The 21,641-nt window shown below is 41.4% G+C and overlaps 1 protein-coding gene across 6 annotated transcripts in view; it reads left to right on the top strand.

The window, feature by feature from the left end:
• The window catches only part of CHCHD6 (coiled-coil-helix-coiled-coil-helix domain containing 6), a 127,986-nt gene that overhangs the window by 38,774 nt on the left and 67,571 nt on the right, over positions 1 to 21,641 (top strand). For all 6 annotated transcript variants that reach the window (XM_051627830.1, XM_051627827.1, XM_051627831.1 and 3 more), the window contains one exon: positions 19,039 to 19,109. In XM_051627830.1, the coding sequence (XP_051483790.1) occupies positions 19,039 to 19,109 (71 nt within the window). The remainder of the gene's footprint in view (positions 1 to 19,038; positions 19,110 to 21,641) is intronic.

Raw genomic sequence — 21,641 nt, 5'->3', positions numbered from 1 at the left:
CATTAAAAAATAAGCTATTAAAACTACCACTCAGTGTTGCATTCAGATTTTTAAATTCTATTTCTAGATAATGGGGATTGTTCAGTGAAATTACAAACAATCTAGCAGCTATCGTTCTAATTATCACAGTTGTCCATATGTTCATACACAAAGGGAATTTTTGCAATTTCTTGGTCTCGTGCTGTGTTTTTCTCTCTGAATCTGGTTTCATGAAGTGGAAACCACAGGGAAAATGTGTATGTGTGTCTGTCCTTTATGGACAGTGGAATAGGGAGAAGTTAGTGTCCAGGCTGCATTGTCCTGTTTTGGAGGCTTTTGTTGTATTTTCTGTTTTCCTTTTTGGATCCACGTCCCTTGCTGCAGGATAACTTTTTAAACAAGGTGGTAGGTACTTTACTGCAGGATCTTCTCAGCCTGTGCACAGTCCTATTCAAGCTGCAGAGAAGCTGTCTTGTCGTTCTTACCTCTACAAAAGCAAGAAGATAAAAAAGGACAGATTTTCTTTCCTCTTGTGAAACACCAGATAGTTTCTGACCCTTAAACACTAGCATTTTGCTGGTAGTAAAATAGCAGAATGCCTCCAACCATTAGTCTGGAGTGGGAGGTGGTGGGGGCTAGCAGGGAGAGGAGAGAAATGTACTTGAAACAGTGTAATAAAGCTTAATTGTATTAGTTTTGAAAAAGGTTTTCGATCTTCTCTGTAGATAATTTTATTCCTATAATGGTTGGAAAGATGGAAAACACAGCACAGAACAATCTTTTTTATTAGCTGTTGCTTTTATATAATTCTGCTTTTATTTGTTGAATGCACACAGACCTTGACATTTATTTATTTATTTTTCCTTACACTATGCTAAAAACCTTCCAGCTCAGGCTCAGATATATTTTTATATATCTGTGTCTGTATGAGAAGAAAGCTATCAATAAGGGTATGAGGTGGGGAGGAGCTCTGAAATAGAAGTTTGCTTTCTCTGCTGTTTTCGGAGGGGATGGAACACTTGGAGCGTGTTCACTGGTAGTCTGGAGGTGTTGGGCTGGGAGTGAATGGATGTGATGGCTCAGTGTGGAGGTAGAAAGCTGAAATTTCTCCTTCAAACGACCAGGCTGTCAGGAATTCTCCCTGATTCTCCCATGCTGTGCCTGTCTATAACCCCAGGTTGGCTTTGTCCCTGCTTCTGCATGGTGACAGAATTCAGCAGTAGGAGACTTAGAGATTTGTTTTTGAAGGATGTTTTCAACTGTTGATGTTGAGAACTATGTACCTTCCCTGTAGGAAGCTAAGAATAATTGTGTTTTGTACTCCTGACAATGCAGTCGCTGCTGCACTGAATCAAACACTGAGGCTGTCCTGTTTCTTCTGGCAGTGGCCAGTTTTCAAAGACTTTGAAGGAAGATGCAAAAAATCCACACCAAAACAAAAGAACAAAAAAAAAAACAACTTTTGGAAAACAACTTTGAGAAGAGGTTGTCTTCTCAGTGTTGTCACTCAGAGGCTGACACGTACCCTTCTGCAGAAGAGTTTATTTTCATTCAGTATTTTTATTCACTGTAATGGAGCTTGGATTGCTGCCATCGTTCTTCTGCGTGTCTCAGGCGTTTTTCCTTAAGCCTTGGTTACCTCTTTGCCTCCAGTATCATGTGCCAGTGTGTGCCACAGGTTGACTTTTATAGTCTATAAATTCTCCGTTACCAGTTAGAAATACTTTTTTTTATTTCATATCCTTTATGTGAAAGAGATAAAAGGAATTTGCTTCATTATTAATTATCTGTAGACTTCTGTTCTCTCTTCTACCTTCCCGTGAAGATGAGCAGTTCTCACTTTTTCAGCTTCTGCTTGTGCAAATGACTTTTTTCCGGATTTCTTATTCTACTTGTTTGTCTTTGGACCTTTCCCCCCTTGTGGCTCAGTCTGAGATGTATTGACCAGAATTGAACTCAGTAGTTGCCTTGAATGCAGCAGATTGTGTGAATACATTATCCTTTTATTTTGTCATCTCTGAAAGAGTGCTGTAATCTACTGGACAGAGCACAGAATTGGGAGGAAAAAACCTGCTCATTTTCTAATAGCTGTTTCTCTTTGGGGAGTTTGAAACAATTACTTAGTACATCTATCTCAGTTATTCCATCTGTATGATGGAATAGCTTATAATGTGAGGGCAAAGTCTTGTGGAACAGTAAAGCTATAGAAATGCTAAAAATATTTTTACCTTTAGTTTTGCATGAGATGAACTATGGGTGCACTTTATTTCAAATAGATCTCAAGAAACTCAGTTTCTCTAGACATTCTTATTTAAAATATTAAAACTGGAAAGGGCATGTATGAAAAAATAATTTCAGTGTTTCAGGTTTTGGGGTTTTCCTTCCATCTTCTACTAAAGCACTGGAGGAAATAAGATGGTGAGTGCAGCAGTGCTGTGTCACACTAAAGATCCATCCTGACTGTGACCAAAAGCGGGTGTCCAGGGATGAGTGTAAGATCGTGACAATTATATGGGTACTTACCCCAAATACTTTGATCATCCTGGTTGGCTGTCTTTGAAACTTTTCCTCATCTATTTCATCCTCTCTGAGAGGTGTGAAGCAGAACTGTGCACACAGTGGACCATGAATATGTATATGGTAGCTGTATCAGAGTCACTGTTTGGTTCTCTGTTTTTTTGTAGTGCCTAATGCTTGATTTGCACTTGTAGCTTGTGTTGAGCAATGTCATTCTACACAGTACTAGCAGCATTTGGCTGTCTTGGGTGCAGATTTGAATGCATGAAGTAGCTGTACTGTGATTAAAGCAATGCTGTGATTTGTTGTTGGGAGGTATTCTTCCCACTGTGCCCCTCATAGAATCACTTAGGTTGGAAAAGACCTTCAAGATCAGTGAGTCCAACCGTTAACCCTACTCTCCCAAGTCCAGCACCAAGCCATATTCCCAAGCACCACATCTAGACAACTTCTACACACATCCAGGGATGGTGACTCAACCACCTCCCTGGGCAGCATGTTCCAATGTCTGACAACCCTTTCACTGATAAAGTTCTTCCTGATGTCTAGTCTAAACCTCCGCTGGGTGCATCAGTTTGTCAGAGGCTGCGTGTGTGATGGGGTGGCAGGTCTGGTTCTGCCTGCAGTGTGGTGCATGCTTTACAGACTTCTTTTAAATAATTTTATTGAACAAATTCCTTGCATAGGATCAGGATGCTGGTGATGGCTCTGGTCTTCCTCACTTTTTAACTCTGGTAGTTCATTGTAGTTGTGTATTTCAGTGTTTTGAGTGGCTGAAGTATTTTGGTAATCAGGAAAATTACGGGGAATGGTTCTCTTGAACTGACTATTTCTTATACAACTGTGTGTAATTGCAGGATTTTGGAGCTGGTGATACAGACGTTCCATCCCACACCTGTTTCCAATGTGACTGTCTAATCTCCAATAAGTAATTCAGTAATGAGACCTGGGTAATTTGTTATAAGTAGTTAAACTTCTAACTCTGGCTGTTAGAGTAATTTTACATCTCATCAGTGTAATTTGGAATTGTTTCACAAAACATGGGTCCTGTCTCAATTGTTTTGAAGGAACTTTCGTACTCTAGTGTTTCTCTAGGTAGAAAGAATGAGAGTTGGACCTACTAATCTGTAAGGAGTACCTTAGAAACACTCAGTTGGAGAAGTTTAAGCTGCAGTGCTTTTATGCATTTATATGTTACTGAGAAGTGGGGAGGGATGTAGGGAGGTGGGGGGAGCTTGGTCTAAATAGTTAACATATACACTGCTTGGAACTGGGAACTTCTTTCTCCAAATGGTAGAAACATCCTCTAAAAAGTAGGATGAGAAGGAAATGCAGTCTCTCCTGGAACCCTTTGGATGCTGGGAGATTTCATTTAGCATATTAGTTGTATATGTTCTCCCAAGTAAATGTTTGACTCCTTTTGCTATTTGGCCTCTTGCTGGTTTTATCCTGACAAAGGTTAAGGGTGGTGCTACAGGGTAGCAAAACATGGGCAGCTCTTTGGAGTAATGCAAAACAACAGAGAAAGGCTGAAAGGTAATCTCAGCAGATGAAGTGAAATTCCGTGCTATGGATGGATGTCTCCTCTTTGTTTGGATTTTCTTAAGCTCCAGCTCCCACGTAATCTTTTATTAGGTGGTTGTAGACTACTGTGAGCAGTGGGTAAATGAATATGCAATGTTTTCTGCTTGTAGTTTTTCAAAACAGTCAGTAGCATTGGAGATATTAATAAACTATTTTTGCAAGTGGGAAAGGAATGCATTAAATAAATACCTTTTTTTATTAATAAGGTAGAGAGTGCACCTTCTTCTCTGATTAGCTTCACAAATCTTGTAATTTTGTATGGCATCTGCCTTGTTTGGTTTGTTTAATCTCCTTTTGCCCTTGCACTTACCATTTAATTCATGTTTGTAAAGTATTTAGGATGTGTAAAGAATGGGAGAGGAACTTATTTTTGTTTGCTATTCTTATTGGCCTTGATCCTTCTTCTTGGAGCAGTCTCCCACTTCTGGTGCACCAAGGTCACCCCTACATAAGAGTCCACTGTCATTTCTATGCTTTTGGGCCAGTAACTCATCTCAATAAAAATCTCAGCAGAGAAAGTGACAGCAGCCTGGAAAAAAAGCCTTACAGAATATCACATTCATATTGGGTCTTCATAATCAATTTTAATCAGATTCTGCAGGGCTGGACAAACTGATGTCACCTGGCAAAATGTCAGGGGATAGCTGTTGAAAGGAACAAAGAGTGAGTTCCCTGATGTGGAATCCTAGGCTGTGTCTGTATCCATGAGATGTAGAGAGCATTCACCTACCTTTGAAACAGCAAGCAGTGTTGAGGTGTTATCTTCAACCAAACCCTCTGCCCTCTCAGTGGGAGTTAAAGATTCAGTGCCCTTTTCTAAATGAGTTAATATGTCTTGGCAGGTGTCACCAACACCATTTACTTTCTCAGTAAAATGGCCTGTAATGTCTTAGGGCTGCATGTGAGCTATTGTTGTGTGTGGAGGGCTGCTTTGTTTGCCTCCAGTCACTCTGTTGCCAGCCTCTAACTTACTGCACCACCCAGTTCTCTGGTGTGCTTTGATGAAGAACACTGGGTGCAAAACCAACTTCTGGGCTGAAAAAATGTTTCCCTTTCAGAAGGATTGCTTGTCCCCACCTTCGTAATCAAGCCTTATGATATGCTTTACAATTTCAATTTTTTTTTACCCAATTTGTTCAATTCTCTTCTCATCCCCTGCCCTTGCTGCAAACCCTTCCTGCCGTGAAACTTAACAGGGCTTTATGTCAACCTCCAAAAGCTGTGATCCAAAAAAGCACTTTGCCTTTCAGGCCAGTGGAGTAATATAACAAAGCACCCAGTTCATCGAACTGCTGATTTAATCTTCTGAGCACAAGAATGATAATCCCCAGTATAGTTTTCTGAAATAGTCTGATAAGATCTGTCCTAATCATCCAGATCACTTCCCAGTTGCTGAGGCTGTCTGATGCCCTGTGGATGTTGTCTTTCAGGTGGTGGTGGCTGTAGCAGGCTCTCAGAGCACAGCCTTTGATATTTAGAGGATTGAAGATTTTGTCCTGTGTGCATGTTACATTTGTGAACAGGAACAAAATGAAAAAAGAACAAAAGTGAAATTGTTGTCTGAGCCAGTACTGACCTCCCATCCTCTTCCTCCTTTCAGTTATTCTCAGACATTAAATGTCATGCTGGGGGAGGGGGGAGCAGAGCATCCCTAATTTCTTCTTTCTGCTGGTATCTGTTAGGGCTGAACAGCATCTTGGGGAGGCTGCCTTCCTCATGCTTCTCCATCTCCCTGTTTGTGGGAAGACGTTGCTCCCTTGTTGCCCCTGGCCAGCTCACAGACTGACTTCCAGTGCCCTGTGCTCAATTCACTCATTTAATGGCTGTTTTGCTGAAAGCTTGTAAAGTTTAGTAGTTAATATACCTCAGTACACCAGTTTTTAGAGATCAGATAAATTGATTAGTAATTTGATGAACTCAAAGGACATCTACAATAGGGTAAATAAAATGTGTTAGATGTCAGCAGTGCCTCTCTGCCTTCTCTGTGGTGTATATGTTCCCTCTTCAATATGTGTTGACTGCTGGTACAGTACATTACATCAAATTACAAGCAGCCTCTATGCAAGGAGCAACTAAGTGTTTATTTCCTCCTGAGTCTGTCCGATTAGTGGAGAGATGTGTTTGCAGTCTGTGTGCTGATGGGTGAACTGTCAGAGCCTTACGGTGCTTTTGTTTCCCTGGCAGTTAGAGTACCTTTGCAGAGGGAGGGAATGGTGCTTATGGGCTGCTTCATCTTGGAGGAATCCATCCCCAGGCTCGACTTGTGAAATAAATGTGGCAATGTGTGGTTTGAACTTAGTGTCTTAACACTGAATTTAGCAGCTGAATTTAGATAACAATCTGGTATCTGGTCTCATCAGTGTATCACTATAAAGACTTGTTAAAGGCAGAACAAAAAGACCTAGAATGTGATCTTGTCTCTCTTTTAGAGCTCAACACTGGAGTATTTGTCAAGTCTGGTCCAAAAAGAGCAAAACAAGGGGTGCTTTTTTCTTTCTTTTGAGAGCTTTCAACCCATTATCCAGTATTTCTGATACTCTCCCTTGCCATTTTTTATTCAGCCCAATTTTCTTTTAATTTAATTCATCTTCTTACTGCCTAATAGTTTACATTTGTTTTTGCTTTTGTTTGTTTTGGGGTTTTTTTCCCCTTTTTATGCTGTTTATATGCTTGTATATGAGCAGGAGGGTATTTATAAATGTGTGTGTATATACAGGTAGCACTGTTACCAGTAAAACCAGTGCTACTTTTCTAATGGAAAGCAGGACTCATAAGCACATACACGCACACGTGTGTGCAAACACTGTCTCTAACCTGTCTTTACTGTGCTGTAGTTATACCTCAGCAACAACCACATTATTCTGCTGCAGTAAATACCAGTGCTGCCTGTTATTTCCGTGTAATTCACCAACCAGTGTACAATTAATTTTTGGCCCTGTTATTGCAGTATTGGCTATTTTGTGAAACTGTAGAGACTTAGCACAGTGAATTGATTAAATATGTTCCAGACCTTAGGCTGGAGTCTGTGAGTCTGCTGGGATTTGGATGATTGAAGCTTGCACTTCTCTTGGGATAGTCCAGATTTAGACTTAGTCTTGGAAATTGTTTCAGGTAGACAAAACTTCCCTGTGTGTATGGAATCCACTTGCATAAGAGCCTGAACTCTGGGGAATCTGAGATTTCTACTTCAGCCCACAGTGGTTCTTCCACATGTGCAAGGAAAAAAGGCATCACTATTGTGCCTTAAAAATAAAGCTGTGACTTGGGCTCGTTCTGAAAAGGCCCTTAAAATTATGCCTCTGCTAGTACAAAATACCCTGTCATCATGTTAATGGAAAATATGGCTAATAATTACTCCATAAATTGGGCAGACTCCACAGAACATCTCAAATTTGTGCTGAATTAAGTAGTCCAGAGATCAGACTTTAAAAAGGGACTGCTCCATATTTACAGTGGCTGTACCTTCTGAAGTGAGTGTGTTTAGTAGTTTACTGTGGGTGTGTTAAATACATGTTTCATGACAGCCTAGGGCCACTTCTCGGAAGGTTTTTCCCCATCTGCCAGTCATTTTAAAGAAACATAAATAAAAGAGCTATTCCAATTTCTTGAACATATAATGCACATTCCCAGGAGACCAGAGTGACTCAGAAGTAGCTTGTAAATAATATGTTTGAATGTTTTTAAATATATGTGCACCATCAGGCTTGCCATGAGGTCTTGAGCCACTGGGAATGGTATTTGTTTCATCTGTCACAGAATCTCTGGATCCCACGGGGTGATGAGTGGTGGGGCTTTTGTTTGCTTATTTTGGGGGTTAGCTGGTGGCTTGGCTAGATGTTCTGCTGCACCAAGAATGGTCCCAGTGGCAGTTTACTATTAAACACCTTGACTCACACGAGGCTGCCAGACATTCATTGTCCAGCCTCATTGTAAGTAAATACAAAAATAATGGCTGAACTTGTGTTATGTTTTAAATAAAAATTAAACACACATCTTGCACCCACTGCAACTGCCTGCCTTCTGTAGTGCTGAATGCTTGACAAATGTGGAGAGTTTTGCCCTGGTTGGTGCTCACCAGTGGAGTAGCCATCAGATAAAAGATGCTGCCCTGCAAGGGACAGCGAGGAGCGGCCCCAGCGCCGGAAAATGCCGAGAGGCCACTTAATCTGTGTCAGTCTCCACGGGGCCACGGAGCAGTGAGGGATGGGAGACGGAAATGTGGGAGCTGAGATAAAATTCTAAGCCTCTGATTTGAGAAGACCTGTTATAACTAGGTTATTTTAAGAGAAGAGCTTTCCTTTTCCTTCCCAATTATTGCATTTCAGGCCTTTTCACAATGAGAATGGCTTAATTCCTTCTCCTGCCTTCTCCCTCCCTTTTCATCTGAACAGAAGCCAAATTTTTGCTTATATAATTTCAAGCTGCAAGATTGCTATGAGCTTGCATGTCTGGGTCAATCAAGGAGTGCCTGGTTCCCCCCCCCCCCAGAGATGTCTTATGATGTGTTGGATGGTGTACAGAGACCTTCTAATTTGCCCTGACATGCAGCAAACCTTCAACTGGTTGCACTGTGATTCTTGAAACAGAGAAGGTGACGCATATGGGCGTGGAAAAACGGTGTGTTGTGTGCCCGTCTGGGCATGTATGTGAATTTTTAAACTTCACTTTTCATAATAATTATGTAGACCACAAAATTTCCTTTGGCTCCTTAGAGGATTAAGTGTAGTATATGAGGCCTTTCACCTTAAAGTCATTTGTTGAGATGCAGCTTCCGTTAGCAGCAGCAGCAAGCCATTAATTCCTGATGCCTAATCCCTCATTGGGGTGGCACTGAGATGATAACTCTTCCTCCAGTTAGAGGCAAGGGTTTGTTGCAGGAAGAAAAATAAATAAATAAATAAAAAGTGTCCTAGCTGTCAATTTCTATGATAGGCAAAGGGCATCCTGGTGAGGAACACAGCTTGTACTTGCCAGTGGAAAATAAGGCAAGGCTGGGTTATGAGGCTTTATGTTCTCACTTGTTCTATGGAGGGAAGGTTTGGCTCCAGGTCTGCAGTGTTTGCATTCTTGGGGTTTTTTTCCCTTCCTCTTGTTCCCCAGCAGAAGTTTCGTTCTGTCCCTCCTTAGCATTCCTTTTGTCAGATTTCTGAGCCCAAACTGTCCCCAGTGAAAGGGGTAGGATGTTTTGTTTGGTCTTCTCCAGTAGATCTAGGTGAAAAGCTGATACTGTTTCCATAACCCTGAAAAATCTGCTTATAACATTGTTTCCCAAATACTTTCTTGTTACATTTATCAGCAACAAACCCCAGAAAATTACATACACTTGTAACAAAATATCTCTTTTGGAGCTTATAAACCTACTTTTTCTCCTTCATTCAGAGCCGGGGTCAAGGTCTATAGTTTGCATGGGGTGCTCCTTGCTGTTAGAAACAGTGTTTAGAGATTAAATTCTGAGAGTATATTTAGTTCTTATCTAGGGTTGTGTGGTACACCATAGGTGTGACATTCTTCCATTTAAGTTCCAGAGATGGCATTGGCAGCAAGGCTTTCTGGTGTTTTTTGGGGGGTTTAATGTTAATAAGTAATTATTCCTGATGTTTCTTAATGGACTGAACATGCAAAAACCCTTGTTCCCTTTTCTGCACCTGGATTCTGCAATGGAGGTGTGATACTAGGCTGGGGTGACCCAATGCTGCTGAAGGCTGCTGGTGACAGCATGCACCAGGGTTGTGATGGTCATTGGCTGTGACTCGGTTGTCCTTGCTGGAGTATGGGAGTGAAGCATTTGTGTGGTTGCTTCTGCTCACTGTGGGTGTTTGGGTTTTATGTTAATAGCCCTGCTGTGAAAATGCCTCTCTGCTCCTGGCTCGTGGTCTGTGGTTCTTCTGGGCTTGTCTCTGGGGACTTCACAAGCTCTTAGCCAGCTACAGAGATGTCTCTTCAATGCCTTGTCCTCTTCAGAGGAGGCAGAATGGCTCTTTTAACATTTGAAAGAAAAGATCCCTAAAAACAGAGATAATGAAACTTTCAAATGATGGAAAGGAAATTGCTTACAAATATTTTCTGATTTCTTTCTTATCCCTTTTACCATCCCTTCTCCTTTGTCCTCCTTGGCTTTTTTATCTTAGAGTAAACATTGTATTTATCTTCTGTTTATTGTGTGGAGAATTTAAATCCATTTTGAATAGCAAAATTAATATAAAAAGATACTAGTGTTCTCTTCTCTGGAATACGTGATGCCTTGCAGGGAGAACTGGAGGTTATGTGACAGTGGCATTTTAAAGGTGGGCCAAAGGCATCAGTGTCAATCCATTTTGTTTTTCTCAGTATCTGATTCATTTTACTTTCCTTTTTAAGTAATAATCAATATTTCTTGGTATAAATAGCCTAAAACTTTTTTTTTCTTTTGCCATTGCTTTATAATGTTTGTCCAAGTATTACTAATAAAGGGGAATGACATCAAGTGATCCTTGTAAAAATATTTTTCAGCTGTGGAGCTGGGAACTTTTTCCAGGTATTCATTAACTGAGATTTCTAGCTCACGGGAAGCTAAGGGAACATTGTCCTCATTTAAAAAGTGGGACCCTAATGCTTAAGGTTAGTATTTTCTAAAACAGCTTTTGTAACTTCAGTTTTCGGTTGTCCAGATATGGTTTGTTTCTTCAGATGTGCTGATTACCCAGAACTTGAGCTTGAAATTTGGAATAATGAGCTCCTGAGCATCTCCAAATAGAGCCACAAGCCAGTGGGCACTTCTGAAAGTGTGGATTTGTCTGTGTCATTAACTGCCTACAGCGACCTGTAAAGTCCTAGCAGTCCTTTTGACTGTAATCATTAAACCAGCCTCTCCTACAGGATAAAATGGGAAGAGAGGCTGCAAGCATAGCGAGAAAACCCTGCCTGAAAATACAAATATCTTCAGAAAATGCTCTGAGAGTAATAATAATAAAGAAAAAGTACAGTGGCAAAATAAATTGCTGCCGATATAATTTTTCTTCGTCACCCAAGTTTGCCTCTAGTGTGGCAGTTTTTTCTCCCTTCAATAAATAAATGCAAAGATGAGAATCGCTGCCAAAAACTGTCACATTTCTGGAACTTTCAGCCCCTGATTATTCACATGAAACCTCCCCCCCCAGCAGTACAGTATTCTGAATATGTACACCCACCATTCTGTCAGATCTGTGCAGTCTGCGTCTGGTTCATCTTCTCTGTCTTTGATGTGCTCCATAACGTAGGCAAAGAGAGGTCTGATAGTCTCTCTAAAAACCTGACAGTTTGTGTGACAATCTGTCCATGAATCCACAGGCTCCTTGTCAACCAAATGAGCCTCTGAGTATCCGAGGTTTTTCAGAACACTCTTTGCAGCATTGCATATGCACTGAGAGGAGAGTACAACAGGCTTCCTGGTAACCTGAGAGATGTCTGCATTTTCCTTAATCATTCCAGGGACATCTCATCATTGCTTGTTGGCTGGTTCTCAGCCCTGCACATGTCAGGGTTATTTAACAAAGCTTGATTTACTGGAAACTGCACATGGAGTATAATTTGCAGTTGGGGTAGAGGAAAAACCCTGGGAGGGGGTGGAACTTGCAGGCTTTGCTATACTTCTGTCTTCTGGTGGTTTTTATTTGTGTGTTTCTCAGTGATTCTCTTCCTTGCAGTTCCCTTTACCCATGCATGAATGTGATGCATTTTCTTCAGTGTTCTCCAGTCCTCTTGCACATCCTTCTGCCTTGGGTCCTTCCTGTCCTGGCTTCCTCTGGGAATCCAGTGAATTGTGTTCCTTAGTGACCTGTTGTGGAAAAGGGATGGGGTCATGAATATAATTCAGATCTCTAAAATTGATGCAGGAACTGTTAAGTGGGACAGCTACTGCAGTTTATAGATGAGGCTTAGGGATATTCTCAGCAGAGAAAGACATGAGTTTCAGCTGCATCGTGCCCATCCAAGGTGGTGGGAGTTCTGTTGGAGGCTCTGTCAAGTACCAGCTTTGGCACGATGGCATCAAACCTTAGCTATAATGTTCCTTTCTTCCTGAAATAAGCTCCTGGGACGGGCCTTGCAGGGGAGTATACCTAGTGTCTTTTAAAATATATGACAACTACTTGATGGCTGCCAATTTTATGTTTATTTCTTCTTTTTCTTTTCTCCCTCTGAAGGGCTGGTCAGCCTTTGAGTGAAACTTTCAGCTGCCTACCTTTGCATTCTAGATATTCTGACAATTTTCTTCTTTTCCTTTTTCCCCTTCCCTTAGCACTGATTCTCTGCATGCCTGTGACTCTCTCTTGGACAATGCTCAGTTGTTACAGGCAGCATCCTGTGACCTAGGAGTTAACCCTGGTTGTGTGATGGATAGACTGATAAAACCCAGGTGTCACTACAGGACCCATGTGGCTGCCCAGCCCGGGCACAGGGATTTAGCAGCCATTGCCCTGCTCTTAAAGTCATGGGCACCATGTTATCTGTGCAGGTCAGCCAGGTGTAGGACTTCTCTGAAGCAGATGCTGAAAACCCTTGATGTTTAATCAATGCCTGGGAAGCCTATTTACCTGCTCTTGTCAGGTATAATTGATTTGGACATTTACTGTGAATTCCTCACTAAAACTCCTTGCTCCTATGTTAAGCTTCCAGCTAGGAAGAGAGCAGAGCAATACTCTCCTCCAACAGTTTTAGTGTTAATCTGGACCTTTCATGTTGCTATTGCTGTCCTTGTCAGAAATTCTGGATTGCCTGCTGGCATTTTATGGCCTTTCCTTTTGAAGGTGCTTTTATTTTCCAGAGCTTGTGTTTTACTAATGCTTTATTTGCAGTCTTTCAGAATGGTGTGCTTTCAACCAACCTTGTATAAACACAGTGTTTAATTTTTTCTGGGATGTTTTTGCTCCTTTTAATTGCTTCTGTAGTAATAATGTCTTTGTTGTTGGCTGTCTTTTGGAGTCGAAGTTAACATAAGGTTTTTCTGTGTGTTTACAGTGAGGCACTTGCAGCTCTCTGGAGAAATTCCTAGTACCATCTTTCTGTGGGGTACCTCTTTTAATTGGACTCTTCCCAGGGTACCTTTGCACAGTCAGACTCTGGCCTGCAATCTCGGTCTGGGTCTGTAATCCTGTTTGTTTTCACTCAGATGGAGTATCTTGGTGTGGAATCTGGTTCTGGCAAGTCCTGGGCTCTGATTCATTGTGTGCTTTAAGGGCTATAGCTTAGCCTTTTTGTACCTAGACTGTTATCCACAGGATAAACCCAGCTGTGGTCCTTCTCTCTGGGTCTGCCTCCCAGAAGTTTTGTGGAGATTGGTATTTTGGAGAATTTTATCTTTGAGAAGCTGTCCAGGTATGCTGGAGAATTAATATTTTGCTTTCAACTCAGGATTATATTGCAGTTGTGAGATCTGTTCAAAAAAGAATGTACTTCAGCTCATGACTAGTTTAACTTTCCTGTGTTGTTACCGTGGACCTTGCTCTTTTTCTGTGCTCTCTGAATCTTAATCCAAAATTTATGATCTCGCAGCCTTTTGCCAAAGGAAAGAATAGAATGACACAGATTCAATGCTCTCATTTCATTATTGGTCTCAGTGGGAGGAGTGGATAAACCCACACATGAACAGCAAACAACAGAGCTGTGTTTAGAAGTTGGCTTTGGGTAAAAAAAAAAATATCTTTTTCTCTGTATCAGCAAGCTGTTTGTAATGGGTTGCATCTTTCCTCTGTTACCTTTAGAGAAAGAAAAAAACATTTGAAAATGCATAAAAGCAGTTTAACCCTTGGCTGCAATGCTCTCCTGATATCCTTTATGTTCATATTTCTCTTCCTTGTTAATTGGCTTCTATGCCTATGTGCACTTGTGCTCGGTAGGAAGGAGAAAATGTGAATGATCTCTTAGCTAAATGCTAACTGACATCACCAAACAGGCTGAACAGAGACTCAAGAAGAGTGAGCTCAGGAGGTGAAGAGATTGCTTCTTGCACTGTGTCCTGAAATTCCCATACTCCCTGTTTTGGACCAAAGTTGATAGCAGTGATTGATTGTGTAGGTTGATTTTAACAGATCCAGAGGGTTGTCCAGTGAACAGATCGGTTCAGCTCATCTGCCTCTGTACCTGTGGGAGGAGTGCAAGTAGATGGAGTAATTTTTCAAATCTGTTAGGAGCTATTTGCATGAGGCTTCTGAGCAATGAGAATGAGCAACCTGGTTTATAGTGCGTGTGAACCAGCGACCCCGGAGCTGCGTGGTGCCCGAGTGTTCCTTTGCTTCCCTGAGGCTTTTGCTGTCAGCAAAAGCGGCTCCCAAAGCCTGCGCTGACTGATGCTTTCCTCTAACTTCCTGCTGTTCCTTGTGGCAGCAGCTGTGTCCAGGGCACGTGCTCATTCCCCATGTCCAAGTGCATGTCCACAGGCAACAGTTGTGCTGCTTTATCAGGATGGTGTGAGGTCTTACATCTGGCTTCAGGAGCAGTTGGAAGGAAAGAATTTGAATGTCTCCCAGTTCACACTTGGTACATGAGAAGCAACCTCTGCTTTCTTTTCCCCTTCTCTCCCAAACTGGTGGTGTTTCCTGCTCCCAGGGCACACTGTATTTCTCCTACCACACAGCACCACCTGTCGTGCTCCTTTTGGCTGGAATGGAGCTTGTAGAGGGAGGTTTGCTAGAAGCTGGTGAGCATGGATGTCAGGAAAGGGGATGGAAGCAACACGTCTGTCAGGTGCGAGGCAGATTGTGCCACCTAATCCCCGGCTGTCGTCTGCAGCATTTGTCAAGGCCTCTGCTGGCCTGCTCCATTTCATCAGAGGTATCACTGGCATTCATCTAGGCTGGCAGCATTTCAGCAGCTGTTAATCCTCTTTGTATCTTTAAGCACTGTGACCACTGACAAGCTTCTATACACTGAAGTGTCAAAATAGCTCAAGATAGCTGTGGCGATGCTGGTTGGGTTTGTTTTTTAAATCCAAACACTTTCTGATCTATTGACCCACACTGAACCTGATGGGGAAATCTGTGTTTCAGTGTCAAGCTTTTGTTGTTGCTGCTTCTTGATGTTCACAAGGAATTTTGCTTTAGATCTTATTAATTCCTAGTTCCTCATGCTCTTGTTGCTCAGTTTTCTGTTTTACATGTTACTGCAAGTAGTGCATGTTTCACTGAAGTTGTAAGGAATGTGGTTCAAAGTCAATGTGAGAATGAGCTGGCAGGGTTTTCTCTTTATGCTTCAATTACTTTCCCTCCTGAAATAACCCTGAGAACTCCATCTTCTGCTGTATTGTTTTCTTGCTTTCTTTGCTATGTGTTGTGGAAAGGGCCTGGGCGATATGACGAGGTGTACTAGTGAGTGTTGGAGTTTCTCTGCCTGTTTACAGCCAAGCAGGAATGCTGAATTAAAATTACTCCAAATTTAGCTCTAAGTTTTAAAATTTATATCCTTTGGAAGGGGAATTTTTGTTGCATGGGTGTTTTGGGAGGAGTGGAGAGCAAGGGTATCGCATCAAATGTGGTGTAGAAAAGCAGCAGAAAAGGAAAGTGTTTCTGTTGGTCTTTAGGCTGTAGTTATGTATTTTTATAACTTTTTGGTGTTTTTATTATTTGCTACAAAACATCATTTAATAGCAGGGGGGAAAAAATCTTTCAAACTAACGTTTCTTTGTTTAGTGTGTTTGTCCTCTCTGGAGAGTTCTCTCCCCATATGACAAAGCTCTGATGTTCTGAAGTTGGCTCCCCTAAGGCTCAGCTTTATTGAGAGAAGTGAAACATTTTAGGTGGTTCATTCATTCTTTCTGTATCTCTTGTTATTTGAACCCTTATGATGTCCTTTGGTCATGTTTTAAACTTTTTTCTGCAACTAAGATTGCCAGGAGCTTTATTTAATAATAGCTTAGATCTCATGTTCAACTTTTCCTTTGTGAGCTGCCATTTTATCTCAAACATCAAATATTGTAAGAGTAAATTAAAGGTAGCATTGATGTCTTGTAATTTTGTGTTGACTGTTCTCTCTTTTGCTCTGCAACTGAGTATCTTTTTGAGAAGGTAAAGGACTTCACTAAGACTATGGGCAGCTCAGACTTTGTTTCAAGTGCAATTACCACACCTTGATCCTGCTGAATAGCCTGTGTGGACAGCTCTGCTCAAGTTGCTGGAAGTGCATAGGTGGTTCCAAGCTTGGTTCCTCCTTTGCAACCTTATTATGAAGTCCTGAATTTTTATAGGGCATCAGAATGTTATCCTCTGTCACAGTGTGATAGGGTAAAATTCTGAAAATGTAACAGACCTTGCATCTGAACTCATACAGATGAGGATACTTGAAAAGTTACTCTAAGTAGAAGTCCCAGATCACAGACCTTGCTGTCACTGTGCCCATGCTGAAAGGCCCAACTGTTGCTCATTTAGCTCCTGTTTAGGACAAAAGTGAGCAAGACTTTCCCAAGGTGGGAAAGGGCCCAGAGGCCAAGGAAAACCTGTTTAGCAAGTCTGATTGTTGAACAAACTCGGGTTTAAATGGTAAAACTCTGTTTTTCTTGCTTGGGGAAGCATTTAAAGATTCTGATTCACAGCATAGAAAATAGTGCTTCATTGGATTTTGGGGTTTTTGAAGGGGAGAGGTGAAGAAGGAGGCAAAAAGGTCTGATCCAAAGGCAAGAGCCCATTTGGATCACATGCAGAGATGTTTCCCCTTAATTTTTAAAGCTCAGCAGCTTTCATCTTCATGTCAAAGGTCTTCTATGCCTCTCCTTAATCGTGTCATGTACCTTGTGGTTTCTTTGAGGCCGGGTCTCTCCTCTTTTCCCTCACTGAGATTCTTACCTTTCCATTCAGGTTCTCACTTGCCTGCTTTTCATGAGCTTTAGGAAGCAGAGCTGTTTCTTACTGGTTTCTTTCCCAGCTATTTTTGCCCGTGTTTGTGGCTGGATGTTGAAAATGAGGCTGACCATAGAACTGGGCAGTTGAACTCTCTCTAGTAAACCAAGCAAGGTAGTTCCACAACCACTGTGATCAACAGTGCAACCAGGAAATGCATCTGTTGGCTATTTTTTCTTTAGGTGGGTTAAATGCCAACCTCATGCTGCATCTCACGTACAACATATTTGTTCCTGTTTTCATCTCCTGCTGCTGTTTCACTGCAGAGTGCTGCAGGCTAATAGTATCTGACGGGGCTACTTCCTATTGCCTGAAAAATGTTTAATTTTACTACCTTGCTTTCTCTCTTTTCTACTTTCTCTCATTTTGAGCTCTTAAACCCAGTCCCTTTGAGAAATCAGGCAGTATGAAATATGGAAATTGCTTGGGTAGTAATTGGAGAAATGGTGAGACTTAGGAAACCCATGGAGATAACGCTTACATCTACTTATTCACATTATTTAATTTTTAATGGCAAATTTAATTAATGAAGCACAGGTCTTGTGGTTTCATGTGTGAATAAGTAACAGCAGGGAGCTGAAAGTCATGAGGTCTGTTTACGGGACCATTAATAGGCTCCATTAAAAGCTGAACTTTTCATTATAGGAAGGAGAAAAATGGGTATAACAGCATAGAAGTTTGACCATTGTGTAACAAGTAAGTAAACGAAAACATGAATGACTCTTTCCTGGCAAGATGCATTTTGAAGTGGTTACTCATCCCTGATTTCTCAGTTTAAGTCTGTCTCCTAGGTCAAAGTTCAGAGAAGCAAAGTCTGTTCTGCACGGTTTTTTTTGGTATGTGACATAAATTCAGGCACCAGAGATAAAACACTTAAATATAGCACCTTGAAGCCCAGGCTCTGCAAACCTGTATAAACCTCCCAATTAGCTAAGCTTCACACAACTGGAGCTGTACAGGCAGCTGTTTTCCCTCGCCTGCAGATGGGAAATGGTGACTTACCCAAGATTGTGCAAGTGGCAGAACCACTAATAGAACCTGAGTTATATCTGTCCTTTCCTTTTTCTAACCACTCAACAATATGTGTCATCTCATCATGTGCAGGACCACAGCTGCATTGATGGGAAAATAAATGCAGAAGGGCAAGAGTAGCCTTCTGTATAAAAATGCCCAAATTGGGGGAGAGATGAGATAGCTAGAACTGGCCCTAAATGAATAGCTGTCCTTGCTTTCAATACCACTTTGTCACTTTTTTGATTGATTATTACTTATTTTCTGCATGTGCCTTTTCAGATGGAGGGCCTTGCAGATGAGCTTTGAGTGAGGCAATTGCAGCTATTTCAGTAGAAAGTCCTGAGGCTTTGCCTAAATCAGCTTTACCAGCAGTTTAGCGACACAAGACCTTGCAGTGGGGTTGCTGGGAGTGCCCAGCCCCTCTCTTCTGCTGGTTGCAAGTGTGGCTGAGAGGAGGAATTCATCTGTGTTCAGCAGCTGAGCAGTTGTGAATGAAAACTCTTTCTGTGCAAGGTCAGGAGAATTTAATGCAAACTTCTTAAGCCCTCCAGCAAGATACTCCAGACTCTGTTTGGCAGTGCCTTAACTGATACCTGATATGCCTCCCTATGTTGTTAAAAGGGAAACAGGCAGCGTAATTTTCTTTTAAAGCATGAGTGGCATAAGTAGAAGCACTTAAATGTAAAATGGATTTTCCAGCGTTAGCCAATGCTGGTACTTGCCTGTCAGTCACTTACAAGACCTTTCACAGCAATTAATGAAAAAAAGAGAACAAAACACAACCTAAGTCAAAATAACTTGGTGCTGGGGAACACCTTGTTTTTGTGGTTACAGGGAATAATCCAAGCTGATGGTTGGTTGTCAGTGACCTTTTCCCCTCTTTTGCTTCCTGAAGGTGAAGCACGGAAGGGAGGACATATTGTGGCCTTGATGCATTTTGCTGAGGAGAAAATAAACTTTTAAGCATGTTTTTGTTTTCTTTGAACTGCATCTGCTGTTTGTTGTTGGAAATAGTTATTAATTACGGAAGATAACTTGGTGATGGGATAAGATCTGGGGTGCCTTTAATTCTTAGAGCTGAAAGTTATATTCTCTTTTTCAGAATGCAGAGATCTACAAGCTGACAGCTGAGCAGTACCAGGAGGCAGCCACCAAGACCGAGGAGTGGATAAAGTGAGGAGCCATTTTTGTTCTTTTCAGCAGTTCTAGTTGCATTTCGTAAGTCTCTGTGTGTAGCTTCTGGATATTCCTATAAACAGAGAGTGAAATTACCTCCTGCCAGGTATTTAGAGGGGTGAGGAGTTGTAAGCTAGCATCCTCTCTTTCTGTGCTAAGCTTGATGGAATTTAGTATAAAATTGTTAATTCTTGCAAGGGGGAACATTTCCCTGGGTTTTCCAAAGAGCAATGGAATATGTTTAAACTTTGACCCAATGTATTTAACCTGCACGTTGCAGCACTGTGCTCGTACATGGGAGGAGAAGAATGGCACCACTTCTAAAGTTTTAATTGTCCAGGGGAGATAAATAGTCTAAATCTGAGCCCTGTAAATTTCAATCAAAATGGTTGTAATTATCATGAATGTTTTCTTACAGTGGGTGCAATGGTTTTTCTGACCTTTTTTATTGGCCTTGGCACAATTAGGGGACCTTTAATGTTGTCTTTTTACCATAAGCATATTTAGTGTCTGAATTCCATTTGTATTTGCCAGTAGTGTTATGTAGCTTATTGTTCCACATGCACTAACAGCTGTCCAAGAAGAAATATTTTCTTTAATTCTTTAATATTAATGAGTCCAAAGTAATTACACTGTCAAGAGCAGCACTTGGATCTCAGTTGGGTAAACAGTTGGCCAACATGCCGTAAACTGGAGTAGCAACATATGTAGTCCAGTTGGGTCCAGTCCAGACTGTATGATACTTAATTGCATAAATAGATAATATAGTAGTGATGAATATGCTAGTGGGGTGTGCAGTACATTGTGCTGTCTTTATTTAAAATTATGTTTGGCTGCCAGAGCATCACATAACCTGTTGTAATTTCACATTTTTGTTTGGACAGTCAAGCAATAAGTTGCTAAAGAAGCCAAAACAAGGCAGCTAACACATTGCATGCATTTTCATGTGGTTTTCCATAGCAGAATTCTAAATTCTATTTTTAAATAAAATTTTAAAAATTCATAGGACATAAAGTTCTGACAGTCTCTGATCAGTTCAGTCTGGGATTTGCTTCTGCAGATGTGTGATCAGTTGTTGGGAAGACATGTAGCAATCATTTATCCTTGTGACTTTGTAGAGGAAGAGATTGGGACCTTGGATTATATTCTTTATTTGCTGTTGCAGACTGTAACTAACCTATTTTTTATAGTAACCTTAAGTTTGGTTCCTGAGGTTTCAGTTCCATTTGGTCTCTTCTGTTTCTTGTGGAGATGAAGACTGGCAATTTAGGAAACTCATGGATGCACCATTTCTCATAAAAGCTAGTGGCTGAAACCAACACAAATGCTAATGACTTCTTTCTTTAAGGATTCAGAAAATGTCTTTATGGTCTCTTAGGGATTCCTCCCCTTTTTCTTTGAGCCTTGATCATCTGCCAGTCTTATTGTACAATGTGCTTCTGTTTCAAGGCCATATGATCTTGAGCTGTCAAAGGGACAGATTCCTCAGGCTCTTGTCCTTGCAGCTGAAGGAGACATCTGCCCTCATGTGAATTTTGCATGGAAAGATAACATGTCTAGGGGATGCCTTGAGAAGGTACAAGCTGTGTGGCACTACTGAAATTGAGGGAGAAGTTCAACATCATACTTCCTTTTTCTTCACAGTAGAAACAGAGTAGAATAGAGCTGGGGCTGTTTCTGAAGTGAGTACCCTGTTTTTTGAAGTCCATGTTGAAGCAAAGATAAGATATCTGAAACATTCATTGACTTCTGTGATTCTGTTATCAACGCCTACAGCTCTGCACAAGTGGTTAAGTGTTCCACAGACTTATTTCCTCTCAGTGATTTCCAAGCATTGCAGGATTTAGGAATATTGTGCAAGCTTTGTGCCCATGGTCCTTCACAGAGGCAGGCAGGTAAACCTTCCTCTCTCTTTGTATAAATGCAGAAGTACCTGGCACTGAGCTTCATATTAAATCACTGACACAGTCATTAGTGCTTGGTTTCTGCTTTCAAGTTAGAACAACTAGGCTTGATGCCTTCATGGTCTGACTTGTGCAACAGTCTCACTTTGTTCCTCTTCACTTCACCTGAACCCAGCCTGCTCATGTCTCTATATTCTTCCTACCTTAGTGTTTCCTTTTTCTTTGTTTCTGGGCTGTGTCCAACCTGTTTCTTTCTCCCAGGAAGATGATCCTAGCAACAAGAAACCACTGAGCACAGCTTTCAGCACCTTAAGCAACTTGCCCTTGTTGCCTGTATGCTGTGGCAAATTGGACAGTTGCCACGGACATATTGTCTCAATGATGTTCTTATAATTGGTGCATTGTTGTTCTTCTCTTTTGTTAACCAACGGAATTAAAGTCTGGGGACCTAGAACTTTCCCCCTTTCCTTCCCTGTTTAGCAAACTGTGCACATCAGTAACCACCCACAAAGGAAGAAGCGTGTAAATAAAACGCCAGAGCTCCCAGCCCTTCACTTCGTTCCACATCCTTTTCTCAGTGTTCATAGAGCCATGACTCAGACTGGGTTTAGAGAAGGCAACTTGC

The sequence above is a fragment of the Apus apus genome, chromosome 9, assembly GCF_020740795.1.
Source record: "Apus apus isolate bApuApu2 chromosome 9, bApuApu2.pri.cur, whole genome shotgun sequence".
Lineage (NCBI taxonomy): Eukaryota > Metazoa > Chordata > Aves > Apodiformes > Apodidae > Apus > Apus apus.
This window is presented reverse-complemented; position numbering and strand designations above follow the sequence as displayed.